Here is a 16,003-nt window from a genome sequence, read left to right as displayed (position 1 = left end):
CACCGAGAGTTCTATACCGGGCTCCCAGGCCCGGCTGGGCCCACTGACTTCTCTTACCTTTCGTCAGGAAGATCCTAGTGACTCAAACCTCAACAGGCCCCTCCTGCCTACGTGGTGATGTGAACATACACGCACCCCCCCTTCTGATGAAACGACTAATTCTCAGTCTACTCACACCGTACCACAGACACACGGTGCCAGAAGAGTTGCTGGGCAACCCCAAACAGGCCTGGACACGCAGGGACCGCAGAAAGACCGGCAAACACATACAGTCTCCGCCAATGCAGACGGCAGAGACCCAGCGTCGCTCAGACACACTGTGAATGTGAACGAAGTAAGGCCAAGCCCCGAGAAGATGCTACCCTCTTCCCTGTGGCCAACTCCATCAATATGGGGCCCTTGAAAACACTTGGCTCTCTAGAGTATGGGGCTCCAGCCTCACAGTAAATGAGGATTCTCCTAGCTCCCTTATGCCAACCTAGGGTAGGGTGTAGCTTTTCTGTCTCCCTCACTAGGTGACCTGAGACACAGCAAAGAATCCCCCTTCCCATATTCCAGACTGTTCTGGCCCCTCTTTGGTCAGGCCAGGCCAGGCCCATCCAGTGGCAGGAGAAGCCACGGTCCAGGAGACCACATCGCAGCAATCCAAAGTCTTTCTCCCACACTTCAGTGTCCCTCCAGGGTCCTGCTAGGCCTAGCCTGGGCAGAGAGGTGTCCCTACTTTTCTAGAACGCTGAATACTGAGCTCCAACAAGGAGACGCCAGAGGCTGCCAGCCTCAGGCTGGAGCAAGCCTGGGAACCTTCCCCACCCCTCCCAGGATTAGCACCAGTCCAGACCCATCATGTGGCTTGTGAGCCCTCAGCAGGCTCAGACTTGGGAATTGCTGCCCACACCTGGGCTCCAGTCAGAAGCAGTGGGGCCCCTGACTCTCACAGCTCCAGAGGCAGAGCTAAGAAGAGGCTTCCGGGGGGCCTTCATTCCCTTTGCTGTCCATCCTCTCCCCCCACCCCAGTCAGATGGGAGGGCCGCGGGCTCAGTGCCGCACGAAGCGCAGAGATCGCGAATTGAGCAGGTCTTCGGGGTCAGGGAAGACGGAGTCTAGACGGAAGCCGTGCTCCAGAGCCACCCGCAGCACCTCCTCCAGGAAGCCTGGCGTGCCCACCACCTCCCGGAGCTCTCCAGTACCCCCAGTCCACAGAGGCTGCAGCCCCAGTCTCCTATACTCCACCTCGGGGAGTTCTGCGGGACAGGGAGCCCACTCCAGACGAAAGTGTGGGCCTCCCTCTGCCCTGTCCTCACTGGCCACCCCAAATCGGGCCCGCATGGCACCCAGGCACTCGGGGTCGGTGCAGAAGATGTTGGCTCGGAAGGTATCCACTTGCACAGAGCTCAGCTCATAGTGGTGTGGGCCCCGGCGAGCAGAGAAATGCACCAGGCGGGGGCTGGCATCTACATCTGCGTGGAGCAGGGCGGCCGTGGGTACAGGGGCCCCCCGAGAGGCCTCCAGTTCCCGCAGGGCATCCAGGAGGGGCTGGATCTGGTAAAAGTCCGCCTCTGCCCTGAGAAGTGCTGTCTCCCCATACCCGCGGGGCAGGTCCAGGCGGCCCAGCCGCAGGAAATTGAGGATGTGCCGGAAGGCCTTGCCATCTCTGTCAATGAAGTAGTGGCCGCCTCCCTGCGGGTTGAGGTTGGGGGCTATGGGGGTGCCGGCCCTAAACATGGCCCCCAGCATGGAGTCTGGGAAGCGAGTCAGGGTCTCCAAAGTGGTGGAATATAGTGTGCCCCCCACATTCAGGGTCACAGGGCCCCCAAAAGAGGGGGGCGAAGAGGGCACAGGAGGAGGCGAAATTTTGGGGAGTACAGGAGACACCGAAAGAGAAGAAAAGGCAGAACTCCCTGGGTGTGGGCAGAATTGGGTCATAAAGTTCAGACTGTGTCTGGGTTGGATGCACAGGCTGGAGCACAAGGCAGTAAGATCTGGGGCTCACCCCAGCTACCTGGGTAGTGGGGGACGGTTTCCGGGCACAGACACGGCCAAGAGCTTGAGAGAACGGCTGAAAAGCACAGAAGCCAGGCAGGGAGGGAAGGGAGATTTCGGTCCAGACGCATTCGATTCTGGGCGGAGGGTCAGCGACTCCTCTCTGAGGTCTTCAGACAGCGGGTTTCCGGAATCCAACCAGCAGATGACGGCGGCGAGCACAGGCCGACCCTTGGAAGGACCCCGCTCCCGAGTTCTCGGGTAGATCGCTGTCGCCGCGGGCGAGTCCACGCAGGGCCCCGAGGGCCAGTCGCAGGCCTGGCCTGGCTCCGGCGCGGGTCTCCGGAGACGGAGGCGGGGCTGACGCGAGCGGGCGGCGCAGGTGCCGCCCCGTCCACCGGGGAGCGGGGATGCGCGCTCAGCGCCAGCCGGGAGCGCCGGAGGACTCTGATGGAAGCAGCCGGGAGTCTCGGGGCCCGGGCGCCGCCGCCTCCCCGGGTGTCGCCGCAGCCGCCGCAGTTCCTCTCCGCCCCCAGGAAGTGGCCTAAGGGCAGCGGCCGGGGGGCCCTTTAAGGGACAGCCCCGCCCCCTGGCGCCCCGCCCCCCGCCCCCGCCCCCGCGGGGCTCGCGCGGCCGGGGTTGAGGTGGGAGCCGAGAGCCTGGAACCGGAGAGACGGGGCGGACGGGCCGGACGGGCGGACGCGGGCGGGGGTAGGGTCCGGAGGGTGACTCAGGCGCGTCAATGCGGATGTGGCCGCGGATGCCCCGCAGGCCCCCAGGTGTGCCCGACCTCACGTCTGCAGCTCGGCGCGTGGCCCGAGGCCCGGCCGTCCCGGGCTTGGGGGCGGTGCCCTCCCGGTCGCTTCCGTCGGGAATTCCCGAGGGGGCGGGTGCTGAGCCGCCGCATTCCGGGGATGCCTCCGGGCCGAGGTGACCGGAGCCAGCCTCCCCGTCCCGGCGCCAGCTGCCCCCTGCGGGAGGCCGGCGCCCCAGCCCACGCGGGCGGCCTCTTCCCGGCCGGACGCGTCTGGCCACGTCGCCCGAGCCCGAGAGCCCCGCCCCAGAGCCGCCAGGCGCTAGGGCCCCGGCCGACGCGTCCCCCTCGCTGTCCCGGAGCGGCCCCTCGCGTGACTCGAGCTCGCAAACCCCCACCGCTCCCGCCGCCCGGCCCGGCCCGGCCCGAGGGTGGCGCCCTGCAGAGGAACCTCGATGGGAAGCGCACAGCACAGAGGCTTTAATGGCCCAGGGGCCGGCGGGGGTGGGGGGAGAGGGGGCCCGGGGGGGGGGGCGGGACCGCGGAGGCCTGGGATCAAAGCGTGTGGAGGTCGTGACTGCGCCGGCTCAGCTTCTCCGGGTCGTCCGACGCCATGAGCGAGAAGTCGCGGAAGATGTCCAGATACGTCTCGTCTCCTGAGGGGGGAGGGAGGCAGGGCTGGGCGGGCGCCCGGCGGGCCGGGCCGGAGCGCGCTGGCTCGCCCGTTCTCCGCGGGGTTCCGAGGACGTGCGCCCTCACATGCGCCCAGTGCATGTTTGTGGAATAAGTAATGGAATTGATCAATGCAGCCGGGCGCCACCGGGCAGGTCCGCAGGGGCCAGAAGCCCAGAAGTACAGTGTGGGGCGGGGCGGGAGGAACTTTACCTGCCTGGCCCTGGGCCGCTTCGACCTCTCTCATCTTTGCCAAGCGTAGCCTGAAGGGGAAGGAATTAAGGCCCGAATGACTTTCTCTTGACTGCCCCCACCCCAACCCCCCATCCTCTGAGCTGGGGTGGTCAAATTCACCTGCTGCCCCGGGGTCCAGTGCTTAAAGACGCTCAAGAGCCACGAAGCCCCTCACTCGGGACGAACTCACCATCCGTGGACCCTACCCGCCCCCCTTCCTACTCCACGCCCCAGTCTGCACTCGGAACAGCCCTTCTCCGGCCAGGTCCCAGAGCAGGCCCGCTGCTCCCCAAGCTCCGCCCACACGCGGGTCCCGGCGTTGGCTCCGCCCCAGGCGGGTAGGGCAAGCGCTAGCCCCGCCCCCGGGCATCCTCACAGGGTGACGATGTCAGCGTTGGTCGTTTCCATGGCGATCGTCAGAGGGTCTTTGCCTTCAGAGTCCCGAGCTCCCAGATCGGCCCCCCGTTTCAGGAACAGGCAGGCCAGCCTGAAAAGGATAGCCAGGTTCAGCCGGCCACTCACCCCATCCGCGCCCTTCTTTCCCGCAGCCATCCTCCCTGCCCGCCCCTACCCTACCCCGTGTGGCCCAGAATGGTTGCATGGTGGAGCGGCCCCCGGCCGTGGTTGTCCGCTTGGTTCACGTTCGCCCCGTTCTGGAGGAGAAACTCACAGGCCAGAAGAGAATTCTGCACGGAGGGGTTGAGAACGGGAGAGAAAGTGGCATCTTTAGAAGCAGACCAGAGATGTTTTAGGATGGGGTCAGTCCAGGGGCTGGGATATGGCTGTGTCACGCTCCTCTCTAGCTCTTCAGCTGTATTCTCACGTTAGGCCTACAGCACAACCTCATGAGGTGTGTTATCCCTATTTTACAGATGAGCAAACTGAGGCACACAGAGAGGTTCACAACCGTGAGTGGTGAGAGCTTGGATTCAAACCCAGGCCGTCTGCTTCCAAATCGTACACACCCTTAGCAACAGTCTCTCTCGGGTATCATTCCTAACAGGGTGGGAGGAGGGGTAAGAGCTGGGCCCCAAGTCAGAGTAGGGATCAGAGGGAAGGAGCCTAAGAGTGGGGTGGGTAAGTCAGCAAGACTCACAGCAGCTGTGGCCTGGATCAGCGGAGTGGCATTCTCCTGACCACCATTGACCCAGTTGACATCGGCTCCGTGGGCGAGGGCATCGGCCATGGTGGGGAGGGATGGAGGGTGCCCAGCAGCTCGAAACAGCAGGGCCCCAGGGTGGAGGCTGCCCAGGTCATCGGAGGGGGGTTCTGGTGGAGGGAATTGGCTGTGAGTCTGGTACGAAATCCTCAGCACAGTCCCCAGATGCTCTAATGGGCTAGGTCATTCCTCAGTTGCGGGGAGGCCTTCGGGACTCCGGGGACTGCAGCGGGAGGTGGAGGTGTGTGTGTGTGTGCAGGGCCCCTAGGGCATGGGGCATGGTCAGCATCATTCACCTCTTCCTGTTCAACTACCTGGACTGCCTAGAACGTCACAAGTGAGCCGACACTCAGCCTCAGTGACCCGGTTCCCTGGGCTCCAGCCAAGCTCACACCCTCCCAGGCCTCTGGGGTGGCGAGCTCCTTCTCACTCCGGACCTTTCTCATGCTGTTGAGACCCTCCCTGCCTATCCCCAGCCCTACGCTCCCTCCCATTCTTCACTTAACCCCTGAAACTCTTGCCTTGTAAAAAATACCAGTGCCAGTGTGGTCTGCCCCCCCCCCGACACTGGCAAGGGGAAGGCTGGGGCCTCGTGCTCTGCGCCTCCCCACTGGGCCTGGCAGAGTGCTGGGCACGCAGCTGGGCTCCGTGAATGTCCGAGCAATGCTATACCTGGCCTGGCTCTGAGGCTCCCTGGCTGGGGCCTGACGGAAGGCTTGGGGGGTAGAGGAGGCTGCCCCCTGGGGGGGCCCCGGCCACCTCTTCGCCCTCGAGTCTCAGGAAGCTTGGTCAGGAACTTCTTCTCCACATATTTGGCATGAATCCAGGCCTCCTTCTCCTGCCTGGCAGAGTATGGCAGGGAAGAGGGGGACCGTCTTCCCTCCTCCGGTCCCAGACCCTCTTCCTTCCCCACAAGTAGGCAGCCTCCGCACCTCTACCCCAACCTCACCGGGAGCAGCTGGGCCCTGGCTTCTTCACGGCCATGGCCTCCACACGGGCCTCATAGATCTGGTTGATGACGACATTCCCCAGCTCACACATAAGCTTCGGGCGGCCCAGGCAGGGACAGACAGGTGGGAGGGAAGTGAGGGTCTGAGCCCTTGGGGCCCTGCAGCTCTGGACTCAACCCCTTCCCCCGCTTCTCATCGCGGCACCCCAAGTCACCTTCACCAGTTCCGGCTCCCACGAGTCAAGGGTCAGAGACCGGACTTTGGAGAAGTGAACCCCGAGGCTCCTGGCAGGCCAGAATGGGAGTCAGGCCCTCCGTGAGGCAGCAGATGCGTGAGCGTGGTGGCCATGGCCCGCGAGGCCTGGCTCTGCTCACCATTCCCTCGTCCCCTTCTCCTACAGTTCAGCTTTCAGGCCTCATCCTCTCCAGCCACCTCCCTTCTCTGGCCCTGCCGTTTCCCTCGGGGTGGAGGGCCTCCCCCCTTCTCTGCTCTTCGTGGGCTCCCCTGCCCTCAAGAGCCCAGACCCCACACCTCCAGTCAAGCCCAGACTCCTCTGGCCGGACCAGGACATGGTGCCCAGTGCCAGCCAGGGCAGGGTGGGAGGGAGGAGCCTGTGCGATGGGCTCGATGGGCTCGGCCGGCCCCTCCGCCACCCCAGCGGGAAGGAGCGGGGCCCTGGAGCGGGGCCCCTGCGCAAGTGGCGGGCAGCGGGGAGTGACCTGTGGATGCCAGAGCACTGGATGCAGAGGGTGACGCCCAGGTTGATGCTGGCCCACTCCGGGGCTGGCTCCCGGCAGTCACAGCACTGCGCATTGCCGTCCACGCCCTGCACCTGGGCTACCACGTGCCCAGCTCCGCCGGGCTCCCTGCCCCGGGCCATCCCGCCACAGCCCAGGGTAGCTGAGGAGCTCATGGCCGGGTATCCCGAGCCCTGGGGGCGACAGAGGAAGACAGAGAGTGGCCATGAGGCCTGGGGAAGGGTGCCTCCCCTCCCTGGGCCGCCTGGCCCTGAACCCTCCTCGAGCAGGCACCTGGCCGGGCCCCCGGGGGCTGTCATCGAGGCGAGCCTGGCTGAAGGCCGTGGCGATGCTGCTCTGTACGGCGCTGACCCACAGCTGGAGGAGGCGCTCGGAGTCAGCCTGCAGGAGGCAGGACCTGGGCGGGAGCAGGGAGCAGGGTTGGGGTGGGGGGTCTGAGGCCTGGGGAGCCACGGGGCAGGGTAGGCGGGCTGACATGCTGTTCAACTGGTACCAATTGTCCTGACTACGAAACGCCAGTTGGAGAGAGATTTGGCAACAACTGGTCCGATCTTTCTAATATCCCCCATTGCCCTCTCCCCTCCCTCCAGGACACCCCGTAATACTGCCCCCTCCCCCAATCCAGCCACAGAAGGGATAATGCCTGGTGCTACATGGGGGCGTCCAAGATGCCTTTGTGATGGGCCCTGCCTTCCCGTTGGTAAAGATTCAGACACATCGTCGGATGTCTGCACTCACTTGCTGGGGGACACGACCTCAAAGCAAAACCGCCTCTCTAAGTCCGGGCAGAGCTTCACTGTGCAGAGGCGAAGGTCATCCACCACCACGGTCACGGGGTCCTGGAAAGGGAAGGTGGCGAGGGGCAGCCATCCACCCGCTTGCAGCAAGGGCTGAGTGTCCCTGGGCCCCGGCATCTGGGACCCGGCCTGCCTACCTTGTACTTCTTCTGATACACCAGTTGGTTGCTCTGAATAGTGAACCAGCGTCTGGAGGAGGCAGAAACAGAGGTGTGGACATGGGTGGCATCGGGACGGGCTTGGGACAGGGACAGCGGAGAGGCTGTGCCCTCTGCCCCATAAGGATGGTGCTCAGAGAGCCGGGCTGACCCTCCCATCCTGTCCGGAGGGCACAGGGTTGTGTGGGGCCAGGACACGGAAGGCGGGGCTACTCACACCTTGGACAACCCAGATTGGATCCTTTGTGAAGACAACTTTCCAGCAGATGGCAGTAAAATGCTTTTTCCAAGAAAATTAGTCTCCTGCTATAATTTTTTTAAGTTTTGTTTTGTTTTGTTTTTTCCTAAAGTAATCGCTACACCCACGTGGGGCTCAAACCCACAACCCGTAGATCAAGAGTCCCAGGTTCCACCGACGGGGCCAGCCAGACGCCCCGAGTCTCTTGCCACAATTTTTTTGACAGATGGAAGTATCTTATGGAAGGGGCTCAGTTTTCCGATTTGTGCAAATATCCTCTATGGGAAGGAGCAGAGTCAGAGCAGATGACTCCCCTGCTCCACCCCTGCAATGGCTCCTAAGTCCCTACGGAAGCCTGGAAACCGACAAGGCCCTCTCGTGCGTGGGGCACAGCCCCGTTGGCTCCAACTTCATCTCCCCCTGCGTCCTCCTCCCTCCCTCTGTCCACACCCACGTGCCCCTCTCTGTCCCTCTGACCCTCCGGGCTTTGGTGCTGGCTCTTCCTCCTGCCTAGAACATTCTCCCCCCAGATGTCCTTCAAGTCTTCACTCAGAAGGCATCACCTTCTCATGAAGCCTGCCCCGATCACCTTATCTAGAACTGCAGCTCCTCCCCAGCTCTCTGCACCCCTGCTTTCTCTTGTTTCTCCTGCATCACTCTCCCCTTCCAACATAACAGAATTTACTGGGCATCTTTGCTGATGGGATGTAAGTTCTCTGGAGGCAGCGGATTTTGTCTATTTTTCTCACTGCTTAGCACACTGTCACCGCTCAAAACACATTGACCCGAGCGGGTTTGGGCGACTGGGGTCCCCTCCCCTCACCTGCTCCAGGTCTTAAATGCGTTGCTGGCCCGCTTGAAGAGATGGCCTTCCATGACCAGCCCACCAGGCCCCTCCTTCAGGCTTGGCTCTGGCTCTTCCCCACCGAGCTCCTGGGGGCACAAGAGGGTCAAAAGACAGCTGAAGCGGGCAGAGGCCAAGGCGCCAGGCCCCTCGGCATCCTGAGGCCCTCCCTCACCTTCTGCTTCAGCAGCACGTGTCTCTGCTCCATGTCCCTCCTCTCGCGCGCCGAATTCAGGACCAGCTGGTGCAACTGGGTATCGGAGGGGGCATTTCAAATGTCCCCCAGCCTCCCCCAACCAGGCCAGGCCAGACATCCCAGAGCCCCCTCCCCTCCCTCCACCACCAGCCTGTCCCCCCCACCGCCACCGGGGCCCCACCTGGGCGCCCAGCTCCCTGCGATACTGGGCCAGCCTGCCCAGCTCCTCGTGGCCCTGCTGGAAATGGGTAGCCTGGGCCTCCAACAGACGCAACACCTGGGCAACAAGTGGGCAGGGGGCAGAGCTGACAGGGGACCCTTCTGTCTTTCCCTCTTCCCTCCTGCCCCCCATCAGCAGGCTCCTCTCCACCCCGCCTTCACCACCACTGCAACTCACAAACTCCATGATGTCAAACTTCCTCTTGTCCTCAATCACGTTGATCTGAGGGCCCCCAAAAGACCTCAGGTCAGTCTTGAAAACACAGCGCCCCCTCCCACTGCACACAGGGGCCTCTCCAGCCTCCAGGAGCCAGAGGCCCTGGGATTGGTGGGGGGGAACAGGTCGGGGCGGGCACCTGCAGTGCATAATCCAGGGCTCGCCCCCGGTACCCGGCCAGCGCAGTCTTCAAGGCAGCTCCAGCCTCTTCGGCCTCCTGCGCCCGGCGCCTGGGGACCTCCGCGTTGTGGAGGAGAGCAGCCTCCAGGCCCTCGGCCCCCCTCCAGAAATCCCGGCGAGCTTCTCGGAAACCCCGGAGACCCCTGTGGTGGAGGGGTAATGCAGAACCAGATACCCCCACCTGCCCCCTGCAGAGAAGTCCCAGGAGGAGGCCCACGCATGGCCTTCCAGTTGGGACTCCAAGTGCATGCGGGGATGGGGGGCAGCAGTCGGGCCACCAGAAACCCCCAACACCTCACAGCTCCTCCGTTCCGGGGGGCCCCCATAGGGGACGGGAAGAGGGACAGAAGACTGGTTCCCCTCCCAACTCACTCCTTGATCAGGGTTTGGATTTGCTGTTGCAGCATGTGTTGGGTGGCATCTAGAAGCTCCTGGGGGGAGCAGAAATGGGCAGGTGAAGGTCAGGCCACAGACAGCCCTGCTCCCCATCACCAGTCCCGCCTGCTCCCCCTTACCGCGTGGCTGTCCAGCTTGTGGTTGAGGCTCTCGGTGAATTTGTTCAGACACTCCTGGGCACGGAGAGGCAGAGAGAGAGTACCAGGCGTGGGCCAGCCGGGCCCGCCGCCCCTGCACCCAGCCTGCCAGGCCAGGCCTGTCTCAGGCCACAGCCCCAGGCCTGGAGACCCCAGGCCGACCCTCCCCTTCCAGAGGATCCCTGCCTTCCAGAGCCCAGCCCACTCTACATACCGCCATCATGGGCTCTGGTGGACCCAGGCGGGCCAGGTCACAAATGCCAGCAACGAAGGTGCGGCCAGCGGCAAGGTAATGGCGCCCGCTTTCCAGGAGGCCGTTCCCCAGCTTGAGGAGCTAAGCAGCAACGGGGCAACGGGGAGTTATGCTGTGCACCACGTACGTGCCCGCACCCCCACACTGGTCCCCCGCTCTCCCTTCCGCAGGGCCGTTCCCCTCCTTCCCAGCCTCGCCTTCCCTTCTCTGCAGCCCAGCTGGGCGCGCCTGGTTTCTAACACACACCTGCTGCTTTCTCATCTCTGCGTCTTTGCTCCCACTGCTCTGTGCCCGGCAGAAAATCCCTCCCGACCTGTCTCCAAAGCCCGGGTCAGCTTCCCCTCCCAAACGCCCCAACTGCCTGGATCCAGCGCTCCCCGGACACCCCATCCTCGTGCAATCTGGCTCTCAGCACGAATGCACCACCCGGCTCGTGGTAGGTTAGACAGTGCTTCCCTGTCTGGAGTCGTCCCAAGCATCCCCCTCACAAAGATCACTTAGCCATCTGGCCACAGGGCCAGGGCAAAGATGGCACATTAGGGTGCTCTGGGGGCCCACTCCGTCTGGCCCGAGGAGGGTCCCTCTGGAAGAGCCAGGAACCGAAATGAGGTCTCCTGACCTCGGGCCCTAGTTTGGGAACTGCTGCCCCTGAGGCGACACCACTTGGCTCTGGCCTGGGTCAACACCGGGAAGTTGTATGGGGAAATCCTGGGGTAGCAGGGGCCCAGAAAGCTGGGGCCGTGTGTCGTCAGTGAACTTCTGTCGAACTGAAAGACACTTTCGAGAGCTGGTGAAGGCTGCGGGACACTAGAGCTGGACTAGAAGGTGGCCAACAGGGTCAGTAATGGTCAGGAAACCGGCCACGATCCAGCCTCATCAGATGTCCCCACGAGCTGTCTGTGATCAGGCACAAGGACCCAGACGCTCACAACTTCACTGGGTGCAGCTGGGGCCCTGAGTGTCTGTTTTTTTTCCCTACCCACCACCCTTTCCCCATATGTGAGTTTTCTTAAGACGGAACTAGGGATAGGGGCACCCGGGTGGCTTAGTCGTTAAGCGTCTGCCTTCGGCTCAGGTCATGATCCCGGGGTCCTGGGATCGAGTCCCGCATCGGGCTCCCTGCTCAGGAAGAAACCTGCTTCTCCCTCTCCCACTCCCCCTGCTTGTGTTCCCTCTCTCGCTGTCTCTTTCTCTGTCAAATAAATAAATAAAATCTTTAAAAAAAAAAAAGATGGAACTAGGGATAAACTGGTCCATCCATGCAACGGAATAGCACTCAGCAACGCAAGGGAACGGACTATCCACGTAGGAATTGCTCATACGGATACGTAACAACCTGAACAGATGTCAAGGGCATATTCTGAGAGAAGGAAAAGAAAGAGCCAATCTTGAGAGCTCACATACTGTACGGTTTCACTTATATAACATTCTAGAAATGACAAAAGTCTGGAGAAGAACAGATGAGTGCTTGCCACGGGTTAGAGAAGTCAGGGGAGGGTATCAGGATAAAACGTCGCACAGAAGAGTTACGTGGGGTGATAGAGGAGTTTTGTGCCTTTTTTTCTTTTTCTTTCTTTCTTTCTTTTTTTGAGAGAGTGCGTGCATGAGTGGTGGAGGGGCAGAGGGAGAAGGAGAGAGAGAATCCCAAGCAGACTCCACACTCAGCGTAGAGGCAGACGCAGGGCTCGATCTCACAACCCTGAGATCATGACCTGAGCCAAAATCAAGAGTTGGACACTTAGTTGATTGAGCCACCCAGGCACCCCAGGATTTTTGTGTTTTGAATGTGATGCTGGTTACAAGAAGCTACGCATGTGATTAAGTGCCATTGAATTATATACAAAGACTTTTTGAAAAAAAGAGTACAGTCCACCTTGAACATGGGTTTGAACTGCACTGGTCTGCTTCTTGGCGGACATTTTTTCGATAAATACAGTACAGTACTGTACTGTATATAAATGTATTTTTTTCCTTACGATTGTTTTCAAAATTTTATTATTTTTTTAAGTAAGCTCTACATCCAACATGTGGCTTTTTTTTTTTTTTTAAAGATTTTATTTATTTGAGAGAGAGAGAACACAAGTGGGGGTGGGGAGGAGGAGCAGAAGGAGAAGCAGACTCCCCTCTGAGCAGGGAGCCCACCATGGGCTCTGACATCATGACCTGACATCATGACCTGAGCTGAAGGCAGATGCTTCACTGACTGAGCCACCCAGGCGCCCCTCCCAACACGTGGCTTGAATTCACGACCGGGAGGCAAGAGTTGCGTGTTCTACTGACTGACCCAGCCCGGTGTCCCTCTTACGATTTTCTTTCTTGTACAAACAGTATATAATATATATACCACACGAAATATGTGTTCATCGGCTGTTTATGTTATTGGTCAATGGTGGGCTATCAGTAAAGTTTCGGGGGAGTCAGGAATTACATGTAAATTTTCAACAGTATGGAGGGTCAGTGCCGCTAACCCTCACATTTTTCAAAGTTCAACTGTATATGCAAAACAAATAAAATCCAAGTAAGTTCTGCACACGGTTCGTTGCATTGTGCCAACATCAATTTCCTGGTTTTGGTAATGTACTAGCATTATATAAGAGGCCACCGCTGGCGGAAGCTGGGTGATGGGTGTGTGGGATCTCCCTGCACCATCTTTGCAACTTCTCACAAGTCTGTAATTAACTCAAAATAAAAAGGCTTAGGGGTGCCTGGGTGGCTCAGTCACTTAAATGCCAATTCTTGATTTCGGCTTAGGTCATGATCTCAGGGTTGAGGGATCGAGTCCCATGTTGTGGGGGGCAGAGAGGAGAGGGACCATGCTCAGCGGGGAGCCTGCTTGAGATTCTCTCTCCCTCTCCCCTGCTTGTACGTGCTCTCTCTCTTTGTAAAATAAGTAAATCTTTAGAAAGAAATTTGGGGCGCCTGGGTGGCTCAGTCGTTAAGCGTCTGCCTTCGGCTCAGGTCATGGTCCCAGGGTCCTGGGATCGAGCCCCACATCGGGCTCTCTGCTCGGCGGGAAGCCTGCCAAATAAATAAAATCTTTAAAAAAAGGGGCGCCTGGGTGGCTCAGTTGGTTAAGCGACTGCCTTCGGCTCAGGTCATGATCCTGGAGTCCCGGGATCGAGTCCCGCATCGGGCTCCCTGCTCGGCAGGGAGCCTGCTTCTCCCTCTGACCCTCCTCCCTCTCATGCTCTTTCTCTATCATTCTCTCTCTCTCTCAATAATAAATAAATAAAAATCTTAAAAAAAAAATCTTTAAAAAAAATAAAAATAAATTTAAAAAATAAAAAAGTTCATATAAAAAATATGTATCTATTAATTGGTCATCTGCTAACTTTCAGACTTGGTATAGGCCCTGGGCATTGAGCAAAAACAGAATATAAAAGTTCTTCATGGCACTTAGGTTCTAGCAGGGGAAAAACAAACAACAAAAATGGGCAAGTGTGACAGACACACTCTCAGGTGACCCTGGACGGTCCCCTCCCTTGCATCACCCCTCCTCCCCAGCGTAAGACACGTGACTTGATCCTACCCAACAGAATACGGCCAAGGCCACAAGACGGTGCTCCCACGATCAGCGGGACATACCATGGGGCAGAGGGGACAGCCACATGGCTCCTGTAGCCGCGTTTCGATGTAAATTGATGCCACGTTGGCAGGACTTGCTAGAAAGACCCTCCTGCGGGCCTTGAAGAAGCAAGCCGCCATGAAGTAAGCTGCCCAGGGCCACACGGCAGGGGACCGTGGGCAGCCGTGAGCAGGTGGGGGGCTCACTGCTGCCACAGCAAGGAGCTGGAGAGTCTGCCAACGCCCCCACGAGCTTGGAGGGGAGCCCTGAGCCTCAGGTGGGACTGCAACCCCTGAGCCCGTGAGCAGAGGACCAGCGGGGCAGCGCCCGCCTCCTGAGCCTCTCGCACTGCTGACAGGCGTGTGCTGGGTTCAGTCACTATGTTTGCAGTAACTCCTTAGACAGCAGCAGAATGCGAATGTGGCAAATAAAGACATCCCACGTGAGAGTGGGGTGAACGCTATAGAGAAAAATCAAGCCGAGGGGGGCAGGGAGTGTGCACATTTTATGAAGAGTGGCCAGGGAGGGCCTTCCTGTCTCGGGTTTAAGTGTCTCACTGGTTTATCTCCCCAAGGCCGTCTGTGGGCTCCCTGGGGGCGGAACCGTCTTGCTGTCCCTGGAGGCCCAGGGCCCAGCGTAAGGCTGGGCTCATAGTTGACCCAGGAAGCCCACAGGGAGTCTGGTCTTCCAAGACTCTGTGCTCCTTGAGGGTACAGAGCCCCCACTTCCTTCTCTTAGCCCTCAGAGTATTCACCCCACACGGTTGGCATTCAACAACTCCTGGAACTCATTCGGGGTCTCCAATGTTCTCCCTGGCCCTGCCCCTCTCATCTTAATGCCATCCTGGGTCACCTCTCCATGTCACCTTTTCTAGCCGGGTCTCCAGCTCCGACACCTCGGCTTCCACCAGCTCGATGGAGGCTCTGGGAAAAGAGGGATGGGGTCACAGGAACAGAGCTTGGGTCCATCCAGTCCACCCACCCCAGGAGGGTCGGGGTTGGGGTTAGCGGGTAAGGGGACAGACAGCAAAAGCTGATGGGTGAAGAGGACCTGACCACCCACCCTCTTCTGCTCCCTCCCTCTGCGCAGGTTGGGAGCTAGTAGGGCCCAGGCCTGAGCAGGAAGGGTAAAAGGAGGGTGGATGTGGTCAGGGCAGGAAGTTGCTAACCGCCCCAGCAGGTGCTGGGGGAGGGGCAGGGGTCCCCAGGAGCGGGGAGAAGGGAGTGTCAGCTGGGGGGGGGGTGGTGAGAGGGGCTGGAGCGGCCCCCTCTGCCGGGAAAGGGGGTGGAGAGCATCAGAGCCTGGGGTTGCATCGCAGAGGTGCTGGCCCATAACCTTGATCTTGCCCCTTTGTGAACTTACTCCCCGGGAGGACATCTGGCCTGGAGAAGGTTGTATGTTGTGTGCGTGCTGTGTGCGTGTGTGTGTTGGAGCGGGGGGGTCGGACCTCACACCCTGTGCCCCCCAGACCTGTGCACACTTACCGGAAGCGGGGTGAGTCCTTGAGACACTCCTCGAAATCCAGCTTGATGGTCATCTCAGCTTGTCCGTCTCGGGGCCAGACGGGGGCGGGGGTGCGGATGGAGGTGCTCCCTGCCCCAGGAGGGGTTGAGGAGGAGGAGGAGGGGGTCCTCTCCCGGGGAAGAGCCTGGGGGGGGGCTCGATTCCTTCCCGAAGGGTAAGGGGTGTCCCAGGAGGAGCTCTCACCCCACACTTGCTGGCAGTGCTGGGAGGAGCAGAGGCGGGGCCAGGCCCAGAAGCCACAGCCCCACCCACTGAGACTCAGCTGTCCCCTTCCTCCTGGGAGCCCTAGTCCCTCTGCTTCTTTCTCCTTTGGGGGCAGGGGGAGTGGCAGATATAGGCTCAAATCCTGATTCTGTCTCTCAGAGATTATGGGACCCTGGGCAAGCTCACGGATTCCTCAGGTACTTCATGTGGAAGGTGGGCATGATGACGGCCCCCACCTCCAGGGCTGGAAGAATGAAAGATGCTACTGGTACATTTAGGGTTGGTCGAGCCACGCCAGTCGCTGTCACCTGCTGCAGCCGGGCCTTCTGGGCCTCGGAGGGCCCTTGCTGAGTCCAGTCCCCCAGGCTGCTTGCTCCAAGCTTTCTTCTCTGCTCTGCCCGCTGTGGTTTCCTGTGTGCAGAGGTCCCTCCCTCCTCCCCGTCCTCAGTGACTGAGCAGGCCCATCCTCCGCCAACGATTCAGAGCACCCAGACTCCTGCACTTCTCTTTATTGCCCACCTCGAGGGCGGTGAGGGCTGAGAGAAGCTGGTCCCCACCCCATCCCCAG

The 16,003-nt window shown here is 60.3% G+C and overlaps 2 protein-coding genes and 1 long non-coding RNA gene across 3 annotated transcripts in view; 1 reads left to right on the top strand and 2 right to left on the bottom strand.

Annotated features, from left to right (window-relative positions):
* Window positions 1–7,757, top strand: part of LOC135362964 (uncharacterized) — a 21,412-nt gene extending 13,655 nt beyond the window's left edge. Inside the window, exon 7 of the long non-coding RNA XR_010408527.1 lies at window positions 7,098–7,757. This is a non-coding gene — a long non-coding RNA (uncharacterized LOC135362964). The remainder of the gene's footprint in view (window positions 1–7,097) is intronic.
* KCTD11 (potassium channel tetramerization domain containing 11) lies at window positions 174–2,528 on the bottom strand. Its single transcript, XM_045890071.3, has one exon. The coding sequence runs from the start codon at window positions 1,921–1,923 to the stop codon at window positions 1,036–1,038; it is 888 nt and encodes a 295-aa protein (XP_045746027.1). The 5' UTR covers window positions 1,924–2,528; the 3' UTR covers window positions 174–1,035.
* Window positions 3,194–16,003, bottom strand: ACAP1 (ArfGAP with coiled-coil, ankyrin repeat and PH domains 1). The gene is made up of 22 exons (XM_045890004.3): window positions 15,192–16,003; window positions 14,573–14,630; window positions 10,104–10,223; window positions 9,872–9,925; window positions 9,729–9,787; window positions 9,316–9,499; window positions 9,138–9,182; window positions 8,922–9,017; window positions 8,720–8,794; window positions 8,524–8,633; window positions 7,442–7,493; window positions 7,246–7,346; window positions 6,781–6,904; window positions 6,469–6,680; window positions 5,964–6,033; window positions 5,749–5,843; window positions 5,472–5,641; window positions 4,737–4,909; window positions 4,217–4,326; window positions 4,017–4,127; window positions 3,620–3,669; window positions 3,194–3,390 (listed from the first exon to the last, which is right to left on the bottom strand). The coding sequence occupies exons 1-22, from the start codon at window positions 15,242–15,244 to the stop codon at window positions 3,290–3,292; spliced, it is 2,223 nt and encodes a 740-aa protein (XP_045745960.1). The 5' UTR covers window positions 15,245–16,003; the 3' UTR covers window positions 3,194–3,289.

The sequence above is a fragment of the Mirounga angustirostris genome, unplaced genomic scaffold, assembly GCF_029215605.1.
Source record: "Mirounga angustirostris isolate CCGP_5_RB_7025 unplaced genomic scaffold, mMirAng1.0.hap1 SCAF_17, whole genome shotgun sequence".
NCBI classification, from domain to species: Eukaryota; Metazoa; Chordata; class Mammalia; order Carnivora; family Phocidae; genus Mirounga; species Mirounga angustirostris.
The sequence above is the reverse complement of the archived record's forward strand: the minus strand, read 5'-3'. Positions and strand labels throughout refer to the sequence as shown.